We start from the raw sequence: 27,083 nt of genomic DNA, 5'->3' as shown, positions 1-27,083 counted from the left end.
GAATGAAGCCTGCGAACGCATTGTAAAGTAGGGAGTCCTGGCTCCTCCTCTTACTGGTGTTCCGCTGACGTAGGTGCCCATATATGGTCCAAAAGCAGTGTTTTTGTTTTCGGTATCTAAGCAATATGACGTGTAAGGGATTCCCTCACCCACAGAAACAGACAGCGCGGTCAAGAATATTCGTTTACTATTAGCTACTTCCACAAGATATTTTTAAGTGTTACATGGTTTTAACGGACAATATTTAGAAACGACACGGTTTGTGCATATTTTGCCTATGCTACGTCAAAAATGCTTTATGTTTAGCTGTAGCTTAATGTTATTTATATGTCACTGTCAGGTTTAAATGAACCATTATTTTACAATACACTGTGTATTTAAATGAATACACTTAGAAAGAAATATTATTTATTGAAATATCAAAGACAAGAGATTGAAACATTGAATAATAAACAAATAAAAGAACCTCACGATACTGCCTTCTTTCTGTTGAGAGCTATAAAAACTATCCCTATACCAACAAAAATAAATAGGCCTAAATAAAAAAAAATAAAAAAACACGGTTAATATACAGGTTTTTGGCTACACTAACCATAGTTCAACCATGGTATTTAACAACAAATGTTAATCAATCCGTCAAAAAACATGATTACTACACTTTTACTATAAAAATTTTTTAATTTTCGTAAAGGATACGCTGAACAAAAATCATTATGTCAGTGTAATATCATAATCCATTTAATAGTCACAATAATTTTCCATGTTTAATCAGTTCTTTTTTATTTTATTTTTCGGTAATTACATTAAAAGTGGTCGATAAAGTGTTTTATCTTAGTGTTTTATAGGGTGAATTCAGGACGGATACAATTTGCCATTGAGATGACTGTGGGAAAAAGTGTCCCAATCAACCTGAATTCACCCCTATATGTGGCACATTACAGAGCTAGAGAAAACACCTGAGCAATCGTAAAGCTAATTTAAAGATCTGCTGAGGTAAGCAGGAGGGAAACCATGTGTTTTGACACCACTTGTAAACTTTCTCACCGACACGCCCCACGGAATCCCCGATACACTGGAGCTTCCTTCAGTCTTGAGAGCCGGTCAGAGCAGAGATTTACATCGCCTGTTTTCTGTTGAGGGTAAGGTTATGCATTTAATTCTTTATTATTTTTATTATTAATGTTATATAAATCTGCTGACCATATACCTCAAAAAAAAAAGATTGTTATATTCAATGCAAAATATTTGTTTTGCAATCTCTTATATGCTTAAAATGATTGAAATGCAATGTCATTCAGCAAACAAAGCGTTCATTATTATGCCTGATACCCTCGCCATTTACAAGAAGCGTGTACAAGTTCCAAGTCGGGCAGTGGGCTGTAGTGACGGAAGTCATAATGAGTGTCACTTTTCAATTCATGTAGGGAAAAAATGATTCATTCATTGCTCTGTGTGTAAGGAAACGAGAGTGGCTTGTTTAACACTTAAATAAACGCGGGAAGAAGAATAGATAAGTACACTGGAGTGTATCAACACATTATAGCTCGACGGTGGGGAAGGAACGGTGGGGGAAAACAATTAGTCAGCAGCGCGTGAACGTCACCGGCGGAGACCGCCGTGTCCAGAGAGGTAGACGTTATAACGACTGAACAAGAATGACTAATGCGGAGTAGGATACTTCGATGTGAGGCAAACATTTCACCAATATCCGCCAGTCAGAACACCCCAGATTCGCATTAAAACGTCAGAGGAATTATATGTGGGATGCTTAAAGATAAACTAGATAGGGAGATGTGTCTATAGTTAGCTTTAAAGGATTAGTCCACTTTTCCTGATAATCTACTCTATTTAAGATGTTCATGTCTTTCTTTCTTCAGTCGAAAAGAAATTAAGGTTTTTGATGAAAACATTTTAGGATTTTTCCCCTTATGTATATGTAACTGTATATGATTTATAAACAAAATATCGCCTTGAATGTACTTCAGGTTTCCGCATTCTTCAAAACGCTTACGCTGTACGGCTTTCCTATTCTACTTACGAAAACTGGCGCTGCGTTCATTCCCTAAGTACAATAGGGACATTCAGCGTAAGTGTTTTGAAGAATGCGGAAACCGGCGATAATTTGTGTTTATAAAGCATATACAGTTGTATTTTTATCGAAAATGACCTGTCGTTTCGCTAGATAAGACCCTTATTCCTCGTCTGGTATCGTTTAAAGCCTTTTGAAGCTGCACTGAAACTGTAATTTTGACCTTCAACCGTTTGGAGTCCACTGAAGTCCACTATATGGAGAAAAATACAGGAATGTTTTCATCAAAAACCTTAATTTATTTTCGACTGATGAAAGAAAGACATGAACATCTTGGATGACATATGGGGGTGAGTAAATTATCAGGAAAAGTTTATTTAAAAGTGGAATAATCCTTTAAAAACAGTGTGACGGTGCATCATAATGCAAATGTCATGTGTTAGGCCTAGTTTATCTCATTAAACCTGGAAAAAGACTGTGGCTGAGATGAAAAGTCATCATTTACTCATCAAACCTGCACTTTTTTTTCATCAAAATGTGATGTTAAACAGAATAACAGTCTCGGCACCATTCACTTTCATTGTAGTGTAAGTGAATGGTGACTGAGTCCTGCCTAACGTCTTTTTGAAAGAATCTGTGACTTTTCAGTTGATCTGCACCATAACATTTCCATTCCAGTCAAGCAATGTGCAGAGCAAGGGAAACAATAGCATAATAAACAAACGTCTGTTAACCGTCTCTCATTCTGTGGTTTAATGCAAAACAAACCGAACGGATTCTCAAAGCAAACAATCCCGCAACGTTTACAACCAAACCTGCGTATGTATACAACGTCTCGTCGCCGAGGAAACGCCGTTCCCGCACGTCTTACGCAAGGACGTCACGACGATTGGTACTTTTTTTGTTTTTGCTGCGTAGCAACCGGTTTCCGTGGTAACCCTTAAAGGGGCGGCGCAGTGGTTGAACGTTGCCTGTGGGAAAGCGCGCTTTCGGTTGTGTGTGTGTGTATGTTTACATTCTTTTGACTTTTACGAGATCTTAAGAGGCGCATAGTTACACGTTTTAGTTTATTATGAGCAGACCACACGTAGGCTTACTTCAGTCGTCGTTTATTTTTGCAGCTAGTAGTCCCATTAGCTATGTAGCCATCGTGCTACATAACCGTGCAAACGGAGAGTAGCTGCACTAAAATAAATGATAGCTCTGTATCAAAACCACGCTCGATTAAAGGGATAGACTGCTCGAAATGTGTATAATCTGTCGGATAGTTAGTTACCTGTTATAGTACACAATAAAATAGTACTTTCTTTGTCTTTTACACAACTTTAGGTTTGCATAAACACAAAAGACTGGCTGGTGACCATTTAACTTGATTGTGGAACTGGATCAGGCTTCTTTTAAGTAGTTTATATTCTATAAAACAACAAACCCCCAATATTAAATCAAGTTTAAGGTTTATAGATCTAACAAATCTCACTGAAACTCTGCAGTTAAAGCTAAAACTCTTTTCTGCACGTGCTAAACTTTTTAATAATTGAAACGTTGCTTACACAGCAGGAAATCCAGGTATAACTGGTTTGGTTTAATTTAATGTACAAACTATGTGGACAATTTGAACAGTGGCACATTTTTGATTAAGACATTAGTAATTATTTAGCTACTGTAATTAACATATTATACAAATTGCGACCAGCATCAAGCTTTTTAAAAAAGACACAAAAGTATCACAGAATGATCCCATGCTGTATATTCTGGGTGTATACAATAGTGTATACAATTGAATGAAATTCTTGACCTTGGCTGTTGGTCTTCTATGCACGACTGTGCATTTGTGAGACTCTGAGAGCCACAGTTCACTCCGACTCACCCAGAAAAGGTGCACAAGTGGTGAGAAATCAAGATGAACAAAACCGTTACATGAAATACAATCTATGCATCTTCTTCTCTGAGGTGAATATAGCTGTAACAAGAAGTTATCGTGTTCACATCTGCCAACTGTCATTCTGACTGTCATCAGACAAATGGAGCTCCAGTCCGGATATATTTAACTCAGTGAAGAAAGTACACAAATACTTCTTTAGCATTGTATTTCATGTTGTGTTTTTATTAATCTTGATTTCTCACAACTTTTGTGCTTTTTCTGGGCGAGTCGGAGTGAACTGCGGCACTCATGATCATGTAGTTGTGTACAAAAAAACAACTGTCAAGGTCAGGTCATCATTAAATTTCAGTTTGTTTTTCACCAAACACTATCGTACACCCCCAGAACGCTTGAAATATACGGTATGTGTAGTATGGGATCATTCTGTGATACTAAGCTTGATACTGGTCACTATATTGGTTGCTATTGTACAAGCAAATTGATTCATGTTATACAGGATAACTAATTGCATCTAGTTATCTACAATCAACGTCAAAGAAATAGTGCAATTAATGAAATAAATCATGCCATTAGACACTCAAATTTCCCTAACATTGGTGCATTTAAAGCATGATGTAGAACAAGGGTTTCTGACAGCTTTTTAAAAACGTGGCACCCATTAACAGCTTCATAAAAAAATGTGACACAATGGCACGAAACTGTAACTGCAAATGTTATAAAAGACAATGATCATTAATAATACATCAAGTAATGAGATTCCCACTTAACTGTTGTATATTGTGTATAATGTTTACAGTAGTCTTTTTGTCTTTAATGTCGTGTGCAACAATACTGTCGTGTTTTTTAAATACGTAAAACTCTGAACATTTAGAAGAGTGTTTTTCAATCCTGGTGGGATCCATCGCGGCACTGCTCATTTTGTATGTCTTACTTATTTAACACACTTGAGATCATCAGCTTGTTAGGAAATGAACTGAGCATGTTAGTGCTGTGGATCCCCGGCACTAGGATTGAAAATCACTGATTTAAGAGGTGCAGACTGTGCAGTAAATGAACTGGAAAGACTGGCAAAACCAGAAAGTGCAGGAACTACAACCGAATATTAATCAAAAATTCTGTTAATCCATTGACAGTCTAGCTGTTCCAAAGACAGAAGCTGTGGTGTGAAACTGTGTGCTATGAAGTACAAAAATGACTCAGAATTGATTGACACTGCAAGTCATTAAAGCTCTAAAAGGCTGCAATGATACGGAAATGTAAAAAATCTCGATAGATCTCGAGAACATGTTGAGCATTACAGGATTAAAACAGGCCAAAGTTATGAGGCAGCCTAACATTTAGTGTTTTCTATTCATATGCATATTTTTACTTTATTTTTTATGTTTTAATTTGGTAACACTTTAGTTTAGGGTCCAGTTCTCATTATCACTATTAACAAGTTGCTTATTAGCATGCGTATTACTAGGATATTGGCTGTTTATTAGTACTAATAAAGCACATATTAATGCCTTATTCTGCTTGCCCATATTCTGCATCCCTTAATCTTACCAAATACCTAAACTTAACAACCACCTTACTAACTATTAATAAACAGTAATTAGTAGTTTATTGAGGCAAAAGTCATAGTTAACAGTTAGTTAATAGTGAGAATTGGACCCTAATCTTAATAATTTTAATATTTAAATAGTTTGTGCACCTATGCTATATTATATTAGCTGTTTTAAACATGCCGTAAAAGTAAAATGTATTTCTCCTCCTTAGCTAAGTAAGTTAACCCAAGAGAAAACATATAGGCAGGTGATTTGGCATGCTGATTTGTCCTGTAATCACATGCACAGTTTACTCAGATGATCGTCACATGTTTTGTTGTTTCTTAGGTGACTGTAGTTGCTGTAGTTCGTGTGTTCCTGGTAGAACAATGAATAGGAAAATATGTTTATTTGCATTTCAGTTCAAACTGCCCAACTGCACTCACGGGTCATGGGTGTTCTCATGCATTCATTTGGCTTTATGCAAAAAATAAAGCTCAGTTTTCCTGTTTTGGCTCTACTTCAGAGCCATATTGTTTTTTTTATTTTAATTAACCTTTGCCATCTTGCTACAGAAAAGTCCTCTAATGCAGGGGAGGGCCTTGTGTTTTGTTTACCCGACTCTCTCTGTTTTCGTCTCTGTGGTCTTTGTACAACTTGAACCCCTGCAGCAATCACGAGAGTGTCTTGTTTCCTGGAGGGGCGGGACATGTTTGCCTGGTTCCCTGCCCAAAATATTTGTAACCAGGCAACAGCAAGGCCCATCCCACAATAGCTCTGTGTTGCTGACACCCCTCTTGGCATGCTTGCTTACCCTAACGGCGTTGCATAACCTCTTTCTCTAACTTCCCAGTACCACAAATCAAAATGAGCCAAAACAGTCTCATAATTCTCGAAGAAAACTGCACAACCTGTATTGCTTCTGTGTTATTCCCCTGGACCTTCACTGCATGAACTTCGTTTACTTTTTGGGCTTGGACTACTGTGTTTGCACAGACGCACGGAGTTGCAGAGAACAGGAACATCTGCAGTTGAACTGAAACTGACTGTCTGCGGCTGTATCCTCCATTAAAGTGGGGGTTGTTTACACAGACTTTGGCTTCCCTGCGGACATGTTGTTAAGTTGTTTAAGAAAATAATACTTGCATTGAAAGCATCAAGTACAGTGAGTGCAATGCTAATGTGTAAGGAAATACTCTCTGTTGTGAAGATGAGCTTAAATCTTTAAAATTACCCTACTGAAAAACTTTTTAAACCATGCTATAGGCTGGTTTGCTGGACAGAGCAGTGGTTCTCAACCTTGTTGACCCCACGAGGACCCCCATGACTATTTTCACGGGGTTCTCAGAAGTGGAAGTCGTTGTAGTCGGATCAACTTAGTGGTGAATAAGAGACGACAGCAAATATAATTTTTGTATTCCCATTTGCTCAAAGCAGTCAGGCTTCTCAAAGAGAGAATAATGTGAAATTTGCCTTCACTCCATTAACCATTGCATTATAAACACCCTTGCAGTAGCATCATTTTTTAAAATGTAATAAACAATACTGTAAAAAAGTAATAAACCACTGATCTATAAATGCCATAGTGAATAACACAAATATAGCATTATAAATGTATACACTAAAAAATAATTTTCATGATTTATCACATTTTTTCTTTTGTCAAATCAACTTGGATAATTAATGTGGTTCAGATAATATAACATTTTGAGTTTTTGTATATTAAACCAATCGTCTTCATTGTATTTTAACTCAAATTTTTAATTTTAATAGCATCCAGGTAACTTACTTTTTAAGTTAAACCAACAATTATTTTTTACAGCGTATTAATTTAAAAAAAATAAATAAATAAAATTAGCTAGATTTGCAATGTTGATAATTGTGTTATCACAATTGTGAAATTGTCTACAATAATACTTAATAATAGTTTTGTTTTCCTTTTTTTAATTTACAGACACTAGGAGATGATCATGAGCACACTAAATAATCATAATTAAAATAAGTTTCAGAATTCCAGACATTTTAAAAGCATATTTATATTCTTTATATTTCCCATTCTTTTTGACCAATAATTTTTTTTTTTCCCAAGATGTTTGTAATTTACTGGATAAGGATTTTTAAAAATAACTTTAACTCACAATTTCTACTCAATAAAATATTTTAGAACTTGGCATAACTAGAAAAATGTATATAATCCTGCTTCTTCAAATAAAAAAAAAACCTGTTTAGGGTGTGAATTAGATCTTGGTTTTTAATTATATTTTGTCTTTAAGTCATTTAAGTGATTTTTGTGCCCCCTTTTTTTTTCTGAGGCCGCCAAGTGTGTTTAGAGGGGTTTGGACACTTTTCATCTGATCTAAACCAGCTAAACTTAGGCCGGTTTAAGTGGGGTTTTTTTCAGCAAGTTGTACCTTAACATGTAGGAACTAGTAATCTACACCTTTGTCATGTCTTACTTGTAGTATGATCTTAGGTTTGATTCTTTGTAAATTATAATATATATATATTATCTTTAACCATCACACCCCATAAAGAAACGAGTCTCCTTTATTCTCCCTTTGCTTCTGTCTCGTAAATGGGGAAACTCTCCGTCGTGTCTGGAAACATCTGGAGGGGCAGACAGCATGAGGTCATTGCTCTGCCTCCCCAGAGTTCTCATCATCCGGGATCGCCACGCATGTACGTCTGTCTGCTCCGAAAGAATGTGAGAGAGAAGCTTCGGAATTGACATTTTTGTACCAAATAGAGCCACGTGATTGGCTCCCCTGCATCTATGTTCTTTTTCCTGATAACTTGTTTAGACAAACTAAACTTCAAGTTGCTGCTTTAACAAACCCCTTGTGGCTGAGGGCACAAATTTAGGATCTAAGATTTAAAATATATTGTTCTGTATTGACATCTATGGTTCCATGAAAAACTTTTCACATCCACTTTCAATTACACAAAAGGTTTTTATAGTGGAAAAGGGTTCTCTACATTATTAAAATGTTTTAAGAAAACAATGGTAGGAACTGTTCTCTGACAATGGTTCTTCAATAGCATCTCCATGAAAATCCCAGTTTGGAACCTTAAACTCCCCCTGTGGTGAAAATTAAACTTTTAATGTTGTTTATATGTGGTGTTTTAATATGCTTTAAGACAAGTCCGCACCTTTGCTGAGTATTTTCTCTTTAAAACTGCAGTGATCTAAAGATAGGATGGGAGTGGAGGCGGGGCTAATTTGCATATTCATAGAACTACGTATACAAAATGAGGCAAGGGTGTAGAGTTACATTCAAGCTGTTGAAGGCATGAAGAATTTTTTTCAAGGAAAAAAACATTTAAATGTGTCATTTTGGTGCCCAAAGATGAGTTTTAAGGGATAAAATGATTAACTACAGGGGGACTTTAAGAGAGTCTACGGTTCTTCATAAACATCCTAAAGGTAACAGCGGTCTGGTCTGGGTGACCCTGACCTACATAGTCAAGTATTTTGATGAGTACATTGCCCAATATTAAACCGCAGACTAGTGACGGGAGTTATGTGATTCTCCATTACATTCACAACTTCCTGTCAGGATTGCAGTCTCTGAGTGTTCGAGGAAACTGCAAAGGAAAAGGAAACTGCGTGCTGTCTTTGATAACCTGACGGAAAAATTTTCCGCATTCAGACCTCTGGAATGTGTTTGAGGAAACAAACACTGATAAGTGCCTGAACAGGACCACTTTAAACAAGTTACATGTGACGAGAACGTCGCACTATAATTTCAATTCAACGTTGCCAATTGTCTGTCTTAATCCAGCTATCACTGGCACTCCATTGTGTAGAAGAACATGAATTGCCATTTTGTTCCATGCAAGACTGTGCAATCCGGCGGGCTCAAGCATTACTGAAATGCAATCAGTGGGTTTAGTATTCAGCAGCGTAGTGTGACTCAGACAGCGTAAACCTCAAGCGCGTCAAACGTAGCCTACTTTCAGCAGGCCGCATGCCAGACAGAAAGGAACAGCGCTGGTTTAGAGAGAGAGAATGTACTCTTTTTCTACCACCTCTCTGCATATCCATCAGTCTCCAGCAATTCTTTCTCTCAACCCCCACATTCTCTCCTGCTCTTCGCATCCATCTCCCCCACTCCTCCAATGCTTATGCAACAGTTGCCCTATTTTTATGGGGGAGGTTGTGAGGGAAGCGAGATTGAAAGAGCAGGTGGGAGGGAATGATGGAGATAGGAGGAAGGGGGGTCCAGGAGTGCTGTCTGAGCACACTGCACACGTCAGGTGAAAGACAAACTGTCCCTTTCTGACTCCCCCTACCCCCCTGTGTGCCACTCTTCTTCTCCGTCATTACCTCCACCCCCCACCGCTCACCCACGGTCGAGACTAGACAAACCTCGTTCTCCGATTGGTGTTTATTGCAAACAAGGTATTGCTGTGGGACTCCAAACAAAAAGGTTACTTAGAACTCGTATTATACTGGATGTCAATTATATGCTTAGCAAAACTGGAAGGGAAAAATATTCAGTTTTAAGTGTCACATTTACCATTGCTCTGTGAAATTTCATGGACGAAATCCAGTCATTCCGATCGGGAGTTTCGTATCAGGGGGGAAAATTTCGCTCATGGTAGAGTTGGTCATGTCAATTTGCCATGTTGACCAACAAAAAGCTGATTGGTTTGAGACAAAGTGACTTTGGTGTGAAAAGTGCTAGACATATTTGCCCGTGACATTTCGCTAATGTGACAGCACCTTTAAAGGTGACCTATTTTGACCCTTTTTACAAGATGTAATATAAGTCTCAGTGTGTCTCCAGAATGTGTCTGTGAAGTTTCAGCTCAAAATACCCCACAGATCATTTATTATACCATGTTTTAACTGCCTATTTTTGGGTGGGAGAAAAAATGTGCCGATTTGGTGTGTGTACCTTTAAATGCAAATGAGCTCGTACTGAGACATAAATAATACAGGAGAAGCTCACACAGCAAATATAACTCTCAAAATGGTTCATTACAAACTGTTTGTGATGCAGCATATCAGATCACGTAGGTATGGCATGTATTTTGTGGATGTTCGCTAACATCGATTCTGAATGAGTTTGATAGCGTGCTGCACAGCTAATGTGGCTAAAGCACACTGAAATACAGAATGGAGATGCATTCATGAATTATACAGACTGCAGGCGTTTTTGCGTTAAAAATGAAAATAACGACATGCCTCCTCTGATCTCTGTGAATACAGTAAGAAACAATGGTAACTTTAACCACATTTAACAGTACATTAGCAACATGCTAACGAAACATTTAGAAAGACAATTTGCAAACATCACGAAAACAAGTGTGTTTGATCAGGGTTGTAGCTAAATCACCAGAGTTACTGGTACACCGTTGTTGCTTGCGAAAACAAAATGGCGGAGTTGTGGGTGGAAACATACAGATTAAGGGGCGGTCATATTATAACAAGATCTCCTTCCTACATCGCAAGGGGAGTGAAATCAGAACGGCTCGTTTTTTCACATGCTTGCAGAGAAAGGCTTACCAAAACAAAATCACATTTTATGGCTTGGTAGATGCACCAGGGACCCGATTATAACATTTAAACACAGAAAAAGTCAGATTTGCATGATATGTCCACTTTAAAAGGATAGTTACCCCAAAATTAAATCATTTAATCTAAACCTGCATGTCTTGTTTTGTTTTTTTAATACATACAATAGAATGTTGTACAGGTTCGGATTTGACAAGATTTTCATTTTTGAATAAACTTTTCCATTAAGCAAGTAGCTTCCTCTCCTTTGAAGAACCATCTGAGCTTGTTTGTCTATCGCATCTAAGAAACGCTCTTCAGTAAGCTTAGTATCATCACAAATGTCCTCAAGAAGTGAAACACACCGTCATTTGTTAATGTATTATTTCATTACCTCAGAGATTGTGTTTGCATCTCCTGTGCATTTTGATGCAAAAATCTGTGTTTGTTATTTTAGAACTGCATTTAATTTTGGTTTCTGTGCTCTGATTGGCTCAGACGTGCTGGGAGAAGAAAAGAGCGTGGTGTTGTCTTGAAGACGAGAGGGGTGTGAGTGAGATGAGTGAACAGCACTGTGCAGAAATATGTCATCTTTATACAGTATATATGTCAAATATTTCTGTTTTATAGGTTTATGTACTAATAGCAAAATCAAAATCTTGCCAAGAGCCTTGATCTTTGATTTATAGTAAAAATATGTTAAAATTATTGTAGTATTTAATTAAATTTATTATGACTGAATCAAATTTAACATAAGGGGAAATTCTTGTATTAGGGGGCCTGGGCCCAACAGTTTGTCAGTAAATCTGTATAAGGAAATGTTGACTTTTACTTGTGTGATATTGGGCCCTATAATACACCCGGCGCAATGCGACGCAAGGCGCAGCGCAAGTGTGTTTGTTAGTTTGCGTCCGGCGCCGTTCGCGTTTTCCCGTTCAGCGCCACGTCCTTAAATTAGTAAATGCATTTGCGCCAGTTAGTGCGCCCATGGGCGTGCTGGTCTAAAAAAGAGGTGTGTTCAGGCGCATTGCCGGCGCATTGCTATTTTAAGGAGCTGAAAATAGACTGCGCCATAGACCAACTCAAACCTGGTCTAAAGTCTAAAGTCAATGGCGCAATATTTTTTTGTTAGAGCGCGTTGGTAGAAACTGCGCCTCTGGGCGCGTCCACAGTGCGCGTTGACTTTGCTTATTACACACAGGGATGCGCATCACACAAACATGCCAAATATTAAAAACAAAAGGATTACAGTGTAAAAGAATATTATTGTGTAGGCTACATATAAAAATGTAATGATGAATAGTCATTGCGTGTATTAGAATTAGGCTACCTATTTTCAATTCAGCCTATTACTACTTATAATGATGAACGAAATTGGCTAATTAATTGAACAATCGTGCCAATACACATATATATATTAACTGACTCATCGCGCGGACCTATTTGAAAGCCTGCATCCAACGCAGACTGAAAGATTGACTGGCCACTTAACAGGTAATTTCAGCAAAACATCACTCGTTGAACTCCTCAGTTGAATCGGTGTGTTTAATAAGTCAGTGTATTTTATAATGTTATATGTTATATAATATATAATTATATAATATATATAATGTTATATCCTGCTTGTCCCGTTGATGATCTGCTCGCGCGCTTTAACTTCGCGCACGAGCAGATCGGTTTCTTCGTTTGAAAAGCATTCAGCTTTTCCGCCAACAAATTCCGCCATGTAAATAGCAATCCGCCATGGCGCGAGCGCATCTCGCTTTTAAAGGGAATGGGAGATGACACTCTGATTGGTTTATTGAACGTTACGCCCATTACTCATTAAGAGAATAGGGACAACCCATTTCAAAAATGCGCCCCGGCGCACGGACCGTTTTTCCGTCGTTAAAATAGCAAAAGTGGATTTGGACACGCCCTGAGTGCACCTGCGCCGTGCGCTTTACACTTTGCCTTTAGATCGTTAAAATAGGGCCCAATAACTTTTAAAAGTCAGAATTGTGAAATATTAACTTGCAACTGCGAGAAAAGAGTAAATTACTTTTTTTAAACTGCGAGTTCTGACTTGCAGTCTGTCAGTAATGCTCTGGGGTGTGTTTCCCAAAGCGAACTATGGTCGTAAATTCCGTCGTTACCAATAGAGTTCAATGGGACTTATGACCATAGTTCACCAACGATGCTTTCGGGAAACGCACACCCCTGTTTAGTTCCTGTATATATGAAGCCCCTCCTTCTGAAAAGCGCAATGTGCTCTGATTGGTCGGCTGGACGGGTGTGTTGTGATTGGTCAATCACTTTGAGCTTGTTTGGAAACACACTACAAAATCAACCAGGCCCCGCCCCTTTTTTGTGTATGCCTTGGGCAGAAATATTAATGATGTGTACGTTACCGGAAAACTACGTTTCAGAGAGTTCAAGAAAGATTCTGATATAGAGAATAACTCCCTTAAGGGTGACTTTGCTGACCTTTTTCATGCTCAAACAGCAACATTACTTACTAAAGGAACTTAAAATGTAAAAAAAGCATAGTATGTATGACCCCTTTCATTTGACACAAATGAAAACGAGGTTGTGATGGGGTACACAACACTATGACATATTAAACAAACTGAACATTTGTCCCTAACAGCCGTGTTTTGATTTGCATCAGATTAACCATGGCCTTTACTCTAACAAAGGTCCATAGAGTAGTGAAATGTGCCTCTGAGAGATGAATCCTGGCTATTCAGGTGAATTTGGCATCGTGCAGGTGAATTTTGCCTCTGACAAGAGCAGTTCTCAATCAGATGGCCAAGGAGGCCTCAGCAAATTATTTAGATTAAGAAATTGATATATTAAAATAATCTAATTCTAATCTTAATTAAAATGCTAAAAATATTGAACAAAGTTCTGGAATACAGCACATGAATCACAAAGTGAATCATGATGAATTACTCTAATATATTTGATTAACTGTGTTAATGAATCAATACAGCAATAAAAAAAAGTTTGAAAACAAGCATAATTGTCATAATGACTTAAAATATTGTGTGGGATAATGGGGTATTTGAATCCTGGTTTCACATCTTAACTAAAATGCATGTTTGAGCTGTCTTAACTGAGGCAACTTGCACTGATATATCTTAAAATATGTCACTGCCATTGTTTTGTCTTGGCTTTCAGAAACCCTCCACCTTCCCCAGCTCCACCTGTATAGATCTGCTAACGGTAATTCATGTATGCTACATATATTGTACAGCGGCATGTCTTACTTGCTCACAGCAGCATGTTGTGTATGTATGTACGGTGTCCCGTAATTGCTCTGCAGCAGCAGCGTAGCAGATCTATTCCGCCAAGACCAAACATATCAACACTGTCATATCCATTACCATGCCAAACACTCTGATAGTTGTCATAACAGAAATATAATTAAGGTCAAGGGGATCTAGTGTTGTTTGGTTCCCAATGTTCTTCATAATATCTTTCTTTTTTTTTTCCGCAGAAGAAACATACAGTTTTGGAATGACACGAGGGTGAGTAAATAATGACAGGATTATCATTTTTTTGCATGTACTATCCCTTTAAATAAAATGTTCTGGAACCAAAGACTGTATAGCTACAGTAAATGTCCCGAACTGTTTTTAGCTCATGGAAAGAGATCACATAATCCCATATTTTAATCAGGCAAGAGTGATTATAAATTTTGGAGATAACAGCTGTGTAAATCACAAATTTAGTTTGAGATTAAATTTTAAGCGTCTGATGGAGCACTCTAAAAAATGCTGGGTTAAAATCAACCCAAGTTGGGTTGAAAATGGACAAACCCAGCAGTTGGGTTAAATGTTTGCCCAACCTTCTGGGCAGTTGTATTTAACTCAACTATTATTTAAAAATTACTATATGGCTGGCTTAAAATGAACCCAAAATAGGTGGGAAATTAGAGGTTAATTTCCAACCTATTTTGGGTTCATTTTAAGCCAGCAGTACAGTCATTTTTAAACAATAATTGAGTTAAATAAAACTACCCAGCAGGTTGGGCAAACATTTAACCCAACTGCTGTGGTAAAACAACCCAATCCCTGGGTTTGTCCATTTTCAACCCAACTAGGGTAGTTTTTAACCCAGCATAACACAAACTGCACAGTTTTCAGTTTCTTTAGTGCTAAGACACAAGCCTGGGAGATGTTTACTAATGGCCCATGGCATTATGGTTGTAGAAGGTTGACATTTATGCAAGAAGATTCATTCCTCAGAGATTTGAAGCTTCTTTGAGTGCATGGTTCACACAAAGTATTCAAATTTGTCTGCATGAAATGTAGTCGGGCATATGCATGCAGCCTAAATAATTGAGCAATTTAGGCAAGAGCGCACTTTTGTCATTAGGCTGAACTAAAGGCACTTCAGTCTGTAATTATATAGCATTAACGCACCTTTAACAGTGCAATTACGATCAATTATCGTAGTTGTTATTCAATAAATACAGATGTAAGTTAGCAATTAGAACAGGGCTGAGAGAAGAAATGTACCTGCTGATTATCAGCGTATTACTTTGATACCATTTTACTCTTTTCCTCCTGTATGCAACCTCACTGCAGTGGGCACACAAATACCTACACCATCCTGCCAATTTATCAGTATGTATTTTTAAAACATGCATAAAAATGTATCAAGTTCACCCCAGTTTCATTAATGCGTCAGCCCTTAATGAGTTGACGTAAAAGTGAACATTTAACAAAGTACTCAGTGTGGGGGCAAACAGTCAAATGCAGTTTGAGTGACGCATTAGTCAGTGTGTGATGCACTCACACCCAAAAGAGTTGACATTTTACCCATATTGTTGTTGTTGTTCATAGGCAATGACTCCCAAACGCTCTCTTCATTTATAGTACAACTTTGCGTGAAAACGACTGATACATATTCTCAGCGTGATGAAGCTCAGAGACAGACGCTTTCTGGCTCAAAATGACACAACTGCCTCGTCAATACATAAAATCTTTCAAGTAAATATCTATAAATACATCCAGTGACATCAATTTCAGTAGTATTGTGTTCTCCAGCCAGGTCTAAAAATGCATCTTGGCAGTCAGCTTAAAGAAGGCACCTTCCTTAAGGAGCTTCCACTCTGGAAAACGCTCCCACACACGCTGCACTACAACTCTGGAGCTATTCCTGTAGCCACCCCCATAGAACTGTACCAAATTACCAAGTGTCGGCAAGAAATAGAGGCAAAGCATGTCACTGCGGCGCACCAATGGGATCAATGGGGGGAATGAAGCGAGGGGTGACGGAAAAAGGAATTATAACATGAACACAGATGGAGGGAGGTGGAGAAAAGGTTGGAGTTTATTCATTCAACTCTGCGATTCTGAATCAGTCGCACGAACACATGTTCGGCAAGCTGCTGTGCCTATTTCCTCCTTAGTAATTAGATTCAATCAAAGTAAATGTTCTGCCAGATACCCTGAGTCTAATTCTTTGGTTATTTTCGTCATTTCTCAGAAAATTCCCCCACAGAATTCGATATTTCTGGCCATCTGTCATCTTGGCTTGTACATATTCAGGTAGGCAAACTTTTGAATAGATACACAGAGCTTTCTTAACAAATCAGCTTTATCTGATTGGAGAGCAAATCTGCTACACATGGCTGTAGTAAAAGGATCAAAATATCAATCATTGCGTCAGAGACAGATTTCACATCTCAGTGAAAGGAAGAATAGCTAACAATAATAATAATTATTATTATTGCACAAAAAATGTTAAGTTAAAATCAACTCAAGTTGGGTTGGAAATTAACAAACCCTGTGATTGGGTTGTTTAATACGGAAGAGGATTAGGGCCAAGCAATAATAAAAAAATAAAACCATCTCGAGATTAAAGTTGTTAAATTTCAAGAAAAAACTCGTTAAATTTTGAGAAAAAAGTCGAAATAAAATGTTGAGAATAAACTCATTAAATTGAGAAAAAAGTCGTTAAATTATGAGAAAAAAGTCGTTAAATTATGAGAACAAATTCGTAATTTAACAAATTTGTTCTCGTAATTTAACGACTTTTTTCTCATAATTTAATGAGTTTATTCTCAACATTTTATCTTGACTTTTTTCTCGTAATTTAACGAGTTTATTCTCAACATTTTATCTCGACTTTTTTCTCAAAATGTAATGACATTTTTCTCATAATTTAACGAATTTGTTCTCGTAATTTAACAACTTTTTTTCTCGTAATTTAACGAGTTTATTCTCAACATTTTATCTGACTTTTTTCTTAAAATTTAACGAGTTTTTTCTCATAATTTAATGAGTTTATTCTCAATATTTATCTCGACCTTTTTCTCGAAATTTAACAAGTATTTTCTCGTAATTTAACGAGTTTATTCTCAACATTTTATTTCGACTTTTTTCTCGAAATTTAACAACTTTAATCTCGAGATGGTTTTATTTTTTTATTATTGCTTGGCCCCAATCCTCTTCTGTAGTTTTAACCCAGCGATTGGGTTAAATGTTTGCACAAAGTGTTGGGCAGTTTTGACAATATGGCTGGCTTAAAATCAGAGGCAACAATAATAATAAAAAGGTGAACATTTATTAATAAGCAATTTAATATGTTTACTGTTTAATTATTATTCATTAAAACGTATAAATAAATGTTAATTTCAAACCTATTTTGGGTTCATTTTAAGCAAGCAATACAGTCATTGTTAAACAATAGTTGAGTTAAATCAAACTACCCAGGAGGTTGTGCAAACATTTAACCCAACCACTGGGTTTTAACCCAACTTGAGTAACCCAGCATTTTTTTAAGTGTTTTTAATTATATTAAATTATGCTGCATTTTTCCGATGGTTAACAAATGAATATTTCTTCAAAATTGTTTGTCAAATGCAATATTTGTACAGAAGCTACTGTGTCTGTGTGAATAACCTTGGTCTGCAGTGTTTTTGGCAGACACTTTCATTCTGTCCACAGGAAAACACTACCTTCTGTTTTAATGCTTCTATTTTAAGCCAAATCACTATGATAAAACATTGTGACTCCTTTAGAATGGTATGTATTTGGTGGCATGGCACTTATTTTGTAGTTTTAAAGTAATATTCTTACTTTGAGGATAAGTGACTTTCATGGATTTCATTTGATTATTATCCCATTTGACTAGTATCCCAGGAGTAATTGTAAAGTGTTTTTCATTGGCGGACAGAACATACATAGAATATATATATATATTACTTAAATGCAAGAATGTTTGCAAGTAGATGCCATAACCAGTGTTGGGGAAAGTTACTTAAGTAATTACAATATTGTGTTACTCCCCAAAAAAGTAACTAATTTCGTTAGTTACTTTTTATGAAAAGTAATGCATTACATTATTTTTCATTACTTTTTCTCACCTGGGCTGGGCTTGCTTGTTTATTTTTTTTTATAACAAAAAAAATGTTCTATTTTGTCAAATGTTAAGGCCTTTTCACACCAAAAGTGAAATGAATAAGCCTCAGGCGCCTGTACAGTAGAGGGCGCAGCTCAAACAAACCTTTCAGCTGTGCTGCCACTCTAGATTAAAGAAGAATAGGACACAGGAGGAGGAAGTTCAACACTCTTATTTCTAAAACTATATACAGAGATTTTTGCTGATTAGTATGGTTAAATTGGATCATTGAAGGTCAGCAGCAAAGACATTGGTTAATAAATTGAGATCAAATACATAAAGTATATTTGTGTAATTTAATATAGTTAATTATTAGATTTGGGTAAAATTCTGAGTTTGCATTTCACAGTTTTTATTCATTTTGAAGAATACTGAATGTGTTCGTGCAAGTAAGAGTAAACTCATGTTCACATTTGGTCTAGCATCAACCATCATGTTCACACACAACATTACACAGCACTTTATTTCTCTTAAAATGGGGACAGGAGAGCTGTCAGTCAGTAAATGTGAAAAAGTAACTTATTTGAAAAAGTAATTTTGTTGTAAATTGAGAAAGTAATGCGTTACCTTACTAGTTACTTGAAAAAGTAATCTGATTACATAATGCAAGTTACTTGTAATGTGTTATCAACACTGGCCATAACTATACTATGGGCCCCTAAAAGCAACTTTCTTCATTAGCTATGTTTCCATCCAAAGTTGTGAATTTAACTTGTGCACAAAATTGGAATATGCAAAAAAACACTGGTGAATAAAACAATCCATCCAGTTTTTATGCACATTGTTAGAATTTATGGTGTTTGTGTAATATCCCAAAATACGCATTAAAATAGGTGGGCCCTATTTTAACAATCTATGTGTATGGTCTAAAGAGCGCGGCGCAAGTGCACTTAGGGCGTGTCCGAATCCACGTGCTAGTTTAACAAGGGGGAAAATGGTTGGCGTGCCCGGCGCATGGTCTAAAAGGGTTGTCCCTGTTCTCTTAATGAGTAATGGGTGTGTTTTGTGCATAACATGCAATAAACCAATCAGAGTCTCATCTCCCATTCCCTTTAAAAGCCAGTTGCGCTCGTGCCATGGCGGATTCGCTATTTACATGGCGGAATTTGCAAACGGAAAAACTGAATGCTTCTCTAGCAAGGAAACAGATCTACGGGACAAGCCAGATTCCACTAAAGCATTTTTATCTTTATGCACACAATAATAATCTTTTACATTGTAATCCTTTTATTTTTTTAAATTTAGCATGTTTGTGTGCTGCTGCGCGTCCCTGAGTGTGGGTGTGTTGTGCACCCACCTATAGGTGCATATTACTAAGTAACACGCTCTTTAAAAAATACTGACTTTAGACCAGTTATTTGTTAGTCAATGGCGCAGTCATTTTCAGTTGCCTCAAAATAGCAACACGCCAACAATGCACCTGAACACACCTCATTTTCAGACCAGCACGCCAATGAGCGCACAAATGGGCGCAAATGCATTTGCTATTTAAGCAACTGACTCAGGACGTGAAAATGATAACTGCGTCAGGCTGAAACTAGCAAAAAACACTTGCGTCGCACCTAGCGCCACATTGTGCCGGGTGTATGACAGGGCCCATGTTATTTACAATTAAGTGAGTAGTCTGTATATGCCCAGTATTTCATTACAGGGAATGTTTTACCAGTGCCTAATGATTTTTGTTTTTTTGGAAGGTTCTTAAAAGTGTAAAATGGACACTTTCTGATTTTAACATTACAGATCAACTTTAGAGTAGTCAGTCACGTGGCAGCCGAAATGAGCAAAATGGCAGATATCAAATCGCATACTTATGGTCAACACTAACGGATGACTTTCTCCAGATATAACTGAAAAGTTATTATTATGTATCACCTCACAGGCAGACAAGAGAGCAGGACAGGGCAGACAGGGATAACCAAGTCAAGAGCAGCTTTAAAAAAGCCAATACACAAAGGGATTATGGCATAAAAAGTACAAGATGTAACTGGTAAAGTATGATCGAGAGAGCAATGACAGACATGCATGCCTGCTTTTCTAGCTGTTTCCAGAGGCGCTTGGACTGTTGCTGGGGGCAACCTCTGTTCGGTCACCTTACGGCAGGGAGGAAGCATTGTGTGAGCAAAGGATTCTATTAATAGGAGCAGCGGGAGAGAGGACAAGAGCGTACGAGTGTGTGTGTGAGCAAGCATACGCGCATGTGTGAGCGAGCGAGCGCAAGGTACACGAGGAGGAGGAAGCAGATTGTGAGAATGAGACAGTTACTAGAGAGAGCTAGAGGGAGGGATGCAGGGAGAGCGTAGCGGAGGAGGGAGCGATGGCGTGATGACGCTGTGCGTGGCGTCAGAGCGATAAGAATAGAGCCGGTGCGTGCAGGGCTGCTGAGACATCGCTTTTAATACCCACAGCTACTATCTCGCTCCCTGAACAATGTGTGTGTGTGAGAGTGTGTGTGTGTGTGTGGAGGTGTAGGTATACGCACAGAAAAAAATTTAATATAGAAATGCCCTGTGATGAAAGATTATGACTTGTGCTTTTATATTTGGAAGCATAAAAACATCCGCAACTTCTGAAGACATTAAGCAGAGAGACATAAATGTTCATAAGAGGGAAACAAAGTACAAGAGGAAGTACGAGTCATGCTATATGAATGAAAAAAAAAAAAGCAATTAGGCTGCTTGTTACAAGAAATATATCAATATTTGCTACCACTGAATCATACTAAATCATTAAATTGGTAGCTCTATTAAAAAATGCTTTTTAGATATAGATTGAAACACATTGTTTACCAAACATTTTACATTTTGTCATCATTTATCTTCACTATGTATTTCTTTCTTCCGTGGAACACTAAAGTAGATATTTAGCAGAATGTCCAAGCTGCTCTTTTCCATGCAATGAAAGTGAATGGTGATCACCTGGTCTGTATTCACTTCTATTATATGGAAAAAGAGCAACTTGGACATTCTGCTAAATATCTTCTTTTGTGTTCCACAGATGAATGAGAGTCATATGGGTTTGGAACGACATGAGGGTGAGTAAATGATGACAGAATGTTAATTTACAAGTAAAATATCTCTTTAAAATATCTAATGGGGATGAAATGTTTTGTAACCAGGCAGTAATGACCTACATGGTCATAGACCCCAACTGATGGAGCAGTGAGTGGGTGGATGCAACTGCAGGGCAAAGGTCCGCAGATCACAAATGAGATAGAAGGGGGTGATGTTGGAGACGTAGGCCCAGATGGATGACGTCAGAGTAGTCTTGGCCTAGCAGGTCTGTCCCGCTGAGGTGTCGGGTCTGGACAGGCTCACACAGCCAACAGCCTGAGCAGCCACTGCACAAAGACCAGAGAAACGATTCAGTGAATGTGCTGTGCACATTAATAAATACATGCTTATATTGTACATACATAGTATAGATGCATATAACCTAAGGAATAGTTCACCTAAAAATGTCATTTCTGTCATGACAACTCTAGGAGTGTTTGGCGTGGTAATGGATGTGACAGTGTTGATATGTTTGGTCTTGGCGGAATAAATCTGCAACGCTGCTGCTGCTGTTAATGCTGCTACTGCAGAGCAAGTACGGGACTTAGCAGATCTATACAGGTGGAGCTGGGGAAGGTGAAGGGTTTCTGAAGCTCATTGGCTGCTGGTACAGCAGGAACCAGTCAGCTGTGCCCTACAGAGAATGATGTGATTGCAAGCAGTTTGGGTTAAGGACCTATCAGCTTGTGCAATCTAGAGTTTCATGACAGAACTTTGTATTTATCCCTTTGGTGCTCTTTGGTTATGTTTTATTGTTTGTTTGTTTGCTTGTTTGTTTTTTACTTTATCGGAATGGTACGAAACTTGGTAAAGATTTTGGCACTTGCTATGTAAACACACACAAAAAAAATAAAATAAATAAAAATAATGGACATGATACGAAAAGGTTAAATGGTCATGCTTGTACTCCTCGCGGTCAAAAATGCCCGCATTGGAAATGAATAAGAAACGGATTTTGTCTAGTGGAAAAATTTGGTACTGCGCCCAAACAAAATCATACTGAAAGCTAATTTTTTGAGATATCAAACTCAAATTTGGAACATAACTTGTTTAGATTTATGGCTTTGATTTTTTCGCAGTTTTAGAATAAAACATGTTTTGGAAAATATATATTTAATATTAAAATTGAAAATAGTATTTTTGTGTCTTCTTTAAAAAGAGACAAAACTTAAATCTGTGCTCCAAAGCATGCAAGATTTATGACAGTTTAAGATGGAAATTTCAGGTCTATGCTCAAAACTGGATTTCAACTACTGCATAAATATAATTTAGTACCATAAAATCCCCCAAACGTATAAAATATTAAATAAAAAACATTATTGAACTAAAATATAGTACATTAATTTCATTGAAGAAAAAAAACGAAAAGCACCAGAGGGTTATTTACCCTCATGTCGATCTAAACGTGTATGATTTTCTTACTTCTGTGGAATATAAAAAATATTTTAAAAAATGATGGTAAGCAATTTCTCAAAATTGTCTTTTATGTTCCACAGAAGAAAGATATATAGAACCACTTGAGGGGAAATGATGACAGAATTTGCATTTTTGGGTGAACTATCCTTTTAAGTGTAACTGTTGAAACCATCTCTAGGATAAGAATTCAAAATAGGATTTATTTATTTTTATTCTATCTATTTTAGTAATAATAATAATATACATTTAAAAAAAATCACTCAGCTTGCCTTGTTTACTGTACTTTTATTGACTATAAATTTCTGCAAGTCGCTGATATCGAATTGCTCTTGATCATATCTGGACATGCCGTGCGTGATTGATATTTTTATATTGTGTTAATCATTTTAACATTAGTCAAAGATGCCTGTGGAAGAGATTGAAAGAACTGAGCTGATTTTGACAAACAAGGCAGCTGGAGAAGATCTTACAGCGTTGATGCCCTTGTCCTTCACCTCTGGGTTGGTCTCCGACTCGTAGAGATCTGAGAAGAAACAATCAGCGAGCTGAATCCTTGCAATTAACATGTTTACAGACAATGTGCACACTGCTAACGACGTCACAGACATCTCCACAGCCAATAAACCTCATGATGAGATGCAGCGCTACACGATTATATTTACCTTCACACTGGATGCAGACAGTGATAACCATATGTTAATGGGCAAACCGTATATTCAATATAACAAATTTAATAAATAACAAAATGGCTACAAATTTCTAATAATAAATAGCATATGAATCATAATGGATAGTGTTTTTGTCCTCAACCCTTTATGAAAGTGACGTATCTGATTCAATGTTCATTTTGTTTGTGTTTGTGTGTGTTTGAATGAGCAGCATTCCAGTGCTTAAAGGGCATTAAAGGATACATCTAAGCCAGAGATGTGTAGGAAGCAGCCATAGATTCACACTGTCAGCAAGAAACTTCATCTGGATGTCACTGAAGGAATGGACTCTTTAGACCAAGCAATGTTTTTCCAGTCTTCTACTGACAAGTTTTGGTGAGTTTGTGTCCACTGTAGCCTCGGTGTCCTATTCTTAGCTGACAGGACTGGAACATGATCTTCTGCTGCTGTAGAATGTCCACATTTGACACACTGTGTTTAGAAAGGCTCTTCTGCATAGCGCTGCGGTAACGTCTGGTTATTTCAGTTACTGCCACCTTCCTGTCCGCTTGAACCAGTCTGGCCATTCCCCTCTGACCTCTCTGAATAAGAAGGCATTTTTTGTCCACAGCACTGCCACTCGCTTGATGTTTTTGTGTTTTTTTCCGCCATTCTCTGCTGATTCTAGAGATTGTCATACACAAAAATCACAGAAGATCGGCAGGTTTTGAGAAACTAAAACCATTCCGTCTCGCACTAGCAATCATTTTTAAGGTCAAAGTCACTTGGATCATATTTCTTTCCCGTTCTGTTTTTTAGTTTGAACAACAACTGATTGTCATTCAAATGTGTGAATGTTTTTATGCACTGATTTGCTGCTGCATGATTGGCCGTTTGGATATTTGCATTACCAAGCAGGTGTACCTAATAAAGTGACTACTGCATTTATATATTATTATAATTTTTTATTGTTTTTGAGGTCTCTTATGCTGACCAAGGAAACAATTATTTGATCAGTAAAAACACTAATATTGTGAAATATTATTACAATTTAAAATAACTACTTTTTATTTATTCCTGTGATGCAAAGCTGAATTTTCAGCATCATTTCTCCAGTCTTCAGTGTCACATGATCCATCAGAAATCATTTTAATACACTGATTTGAGACATTTCTCATTATTATTTATGTTCAAAACAGTTGTGCTGCTTCAGATTTTAATATTATCTAAATACTTTGATGATCAGAAAGTTTGCAAGAAAAGCATTTATTTTAAATAGAAATATTTTGTAACATTATAAATGTTTTTACTGTCAATGTTCAATACTGCTGAGTAATAGCATTAGTTTCTTTAAAAAAAAATCTTACTTATCCAAAACCTTTGAAAAGTAATGTAGTCACTTTCTTAGTTTTAGGCATTTCAATTTTAAAATCATACCAGAAACAAATTTGTCCTGATTCTAACAAAGTTAAAAGGCTATGAAATTTAGTCATAATGTGTTTTGTACTGTTGATAAAGAATGGAAATAAAGGTTGGCAGAAAACACTACTCATCGAGGCAGTTAATAAAGCGACAGACTTGTGTGATGAAAATACACCGTAAGAAAAATCACAACAACGGAAAAGGTACTGGTGACTTTCTGCCCGGACATTATCTGTTCAGTTTACAGACATTTCCTTTAAGCCTAAAAAACAAAATGTAATGCATAATACAAAATACGGGTAAAACACCAGTGGAAAATGAATACGGAAAATTCCGTCATATTAACACATATATACACTTTCCATCATTCTCTGTGAAAGCAAAAGTATGATATAAAACACATATCATCAATGAAACACCTAATTGTACATCCTTTACTTTTCATTATGATGTATTAGCACTAGAAATCCTCTCATCTCGGTCAGAAAGTGTAAAAAAAAAAGTGCTCAAAAAAATCAATTTTATCCTAACCAAAATTGTTTATCATAATTATGACATCCAAACTCTTAGTCGGCATGAAACGGAAGTTGCTATATATTTTCTTCCCTATTGTGACATATATCTGAGTAAAGGGCTTCTTGAAGAGAAAAAATATAGGGCGGGACTTAATTTTGTCCATCGGGGATGGTTATGGTTTGCTATTGGTGGATCTCATGTGAGTGACAGGTTGTCCCGCCATCGCACCACGTCAAGTTATTTTGATTAAAGATTATGAGGGCACATGAATAACAAAAAATTATGTGCACAGACAAATCATTTATAATAAATGTGACCCTGGACCACAAAACCAGTCATAAGTCACATGGGTATATTTGAAGAAATAGCCAACAATATATTATATGGGTTAAAATTACAGATTTTTCTTTTATGCCAAAAATCATTAAGATATTAAGTAAAGATCATGTTCCATGAAGATATTTTATAAATTTTCTACAGTAAATAAGTCAAAAATGTATATTTGTGAGTGGATATGCATTGCTAAGGACTTCATTTGGACAACTTTAATGGCGATTTTCTCAATATTTTGATTTTTTTGCACCCTCAGATTACACATTTTCTAATAGGTGTATCTCGGCCAAATATTGTCCTATCCTAACAAAGCTTATTTATTCAGCTTTCAGATGATGTATAAATCTCAATTTCAAAAAATTGACCCTTATGACTGGTTTTATGACCAGTGTCAAAAATACTGCATGATTTGATTTCATGGTGACTTTAAAGGGATAGTTGACCCAAAAATGTAAATTCTATCGTCATTTACTCACCCTCAAGTGGTTCAAAATCTGTACAATTTTCTTTTTTCTGTTGAACACAAAAGGAAGATATTTTGAAGAATGTGTTAAACTGAACAGTTTTGGGGCACCATTGACTTACATAGTAGTTTTTTTCCTACTATGGAAGTCAATGGTGCCCCAAAGTGGCCTGGTTACTAACTTTCTTCAAAATATCTTCCTTTGTGTTCAACAGAACAAAGAAAATTATACAGATTTTGGTGAGTAAATGACGATAAAATTTTCATTTTTGGGTAAACTATCCCTTTAAGTAGTAGACATTTTCCAGGAGCACAAATAGATAGGTTTATGTTCCCAGTAAGTATGGGTGGTTATTTATTCATTTATTTTGACTATAGATTACAGTATGGATTCTCTGGTCATGGACTTACCAAAGAGCACCTGCAGTCTGGCAACACAAGACACAAAGCCATAGAAGGGCAGGTACTGTTCACCGGCACCAAACCTCTCCCACAACAACTGCTCCACAACATTGTCACACTCCACACCTGAGGGTAAAAACAGACACAGAAAGAGGTGGAGGGAACGCGAGTGCAGCGGAGAAGTGTAAAGACTGTACATTTCCCTTTGCATATAAACACAGGGTGTGGTGTTTGTGTATGGCTACATGTATCACACTGTCAGTTTTTGGGATTGATAACCGCATTTACTTACAGGTGAGAGTATTGAAATGTCTCGTTCACACAGCAACTTACAGTAGCGTCTCGGATACTGTCTGTATGAACGTTTGACAGGAGTCAAACCCATATTCTCTTATCAGTAACCATAATCAAAACTGACGGGAGCAGTGACTGGATCGAAAACCCTCATATCTCTGTCACTGTAAGTTCCCAAAACCACACATGAAAACCTGCAACACGC

General features: G+C 37.0%; 1 protein-coding gene and 1 long non-coding RNA gene across 5 annotated transcripts in view; one reads left to right on the top strand and one right to left on the bottom strand.

Moving 5' to 3' along the window:
* The first annotated feature begins 147 nt into the window (after window positions 1–147).
* On the top strand, window positions 148–26,691 carry LOC125253723. 2 transcript variants are annotated; one of them, XR_007181532.1, is made up of 5 exons: window positions 148–1,139; window positions 14,422–14,452; window positions 16,419–16,480; window positions 23,681–23,844; window positions 26,561–26,691. It is a non-coding gene; the product is annotated as an uncharacterized LOC125253723 (long non-coding RNA). The 2 variants fall into 2 exon arrangements; XR_007181531.1 differs by lacking the exons at window positions 148–1,139; window positions 14,422–14,452 and having other exon boundaries at window positions 16,107–16,480.
* The window catches only part of capn12 (calpain 12), a 33,533-nt gene continuing 27,298 nt past the window's right edge, over window positions 20,849–27,083 (bottom strand). For 2 of the 3 annotated variants that reach the window (XR_007181529.1, XR_007181530.1), the window contains 4 exons: window positions 26,594–26,710; window positions 23,464–24,132; window positions 23,272–23,324; window positions 20,849–21,672 (listed from right to left, as the gene is read on the bottom strand). Coding sequence is in view for 1 of the 3 variants with exons in the window: in XM_048167754.1 (XP_048023711.1) it covers window positions 21,646–21,672; window positions 23,272–23,324; window positions 26,594–26,710 (197 nt within the window). In the remaining 2 variants the exon portion in view is untranslated. The remainder of the gene's footprint in view (window positions 21,673–23,271; window positions 23,325–23,463; window positions 24,133–26,593; window positions 26,711–27,083) is intronic. The other variant, XM_048167754.1, reaches the window with a different exon arrangement.

The sequence above is a fragment of the Megalobrama amblycephala genome, linkage group LG19 (assembly GCF_018812025.1).
Source record: "Megalobrama amblycephala isolate DHTTF-2021 linkage group LG19, ASM1881202v1, whole genome shotgun sequence".
NCBI lineage: Eukaryota > Metazoa > Chordata > Actinopteri > Cypriniformes > Xenocyprididae > Megalobrama > Megalobrama amblycephala.
Note: the sequence above shows the minus strand (reverse complement) of the source record. Positions and strands in the feature narration are given on the sequence as shown.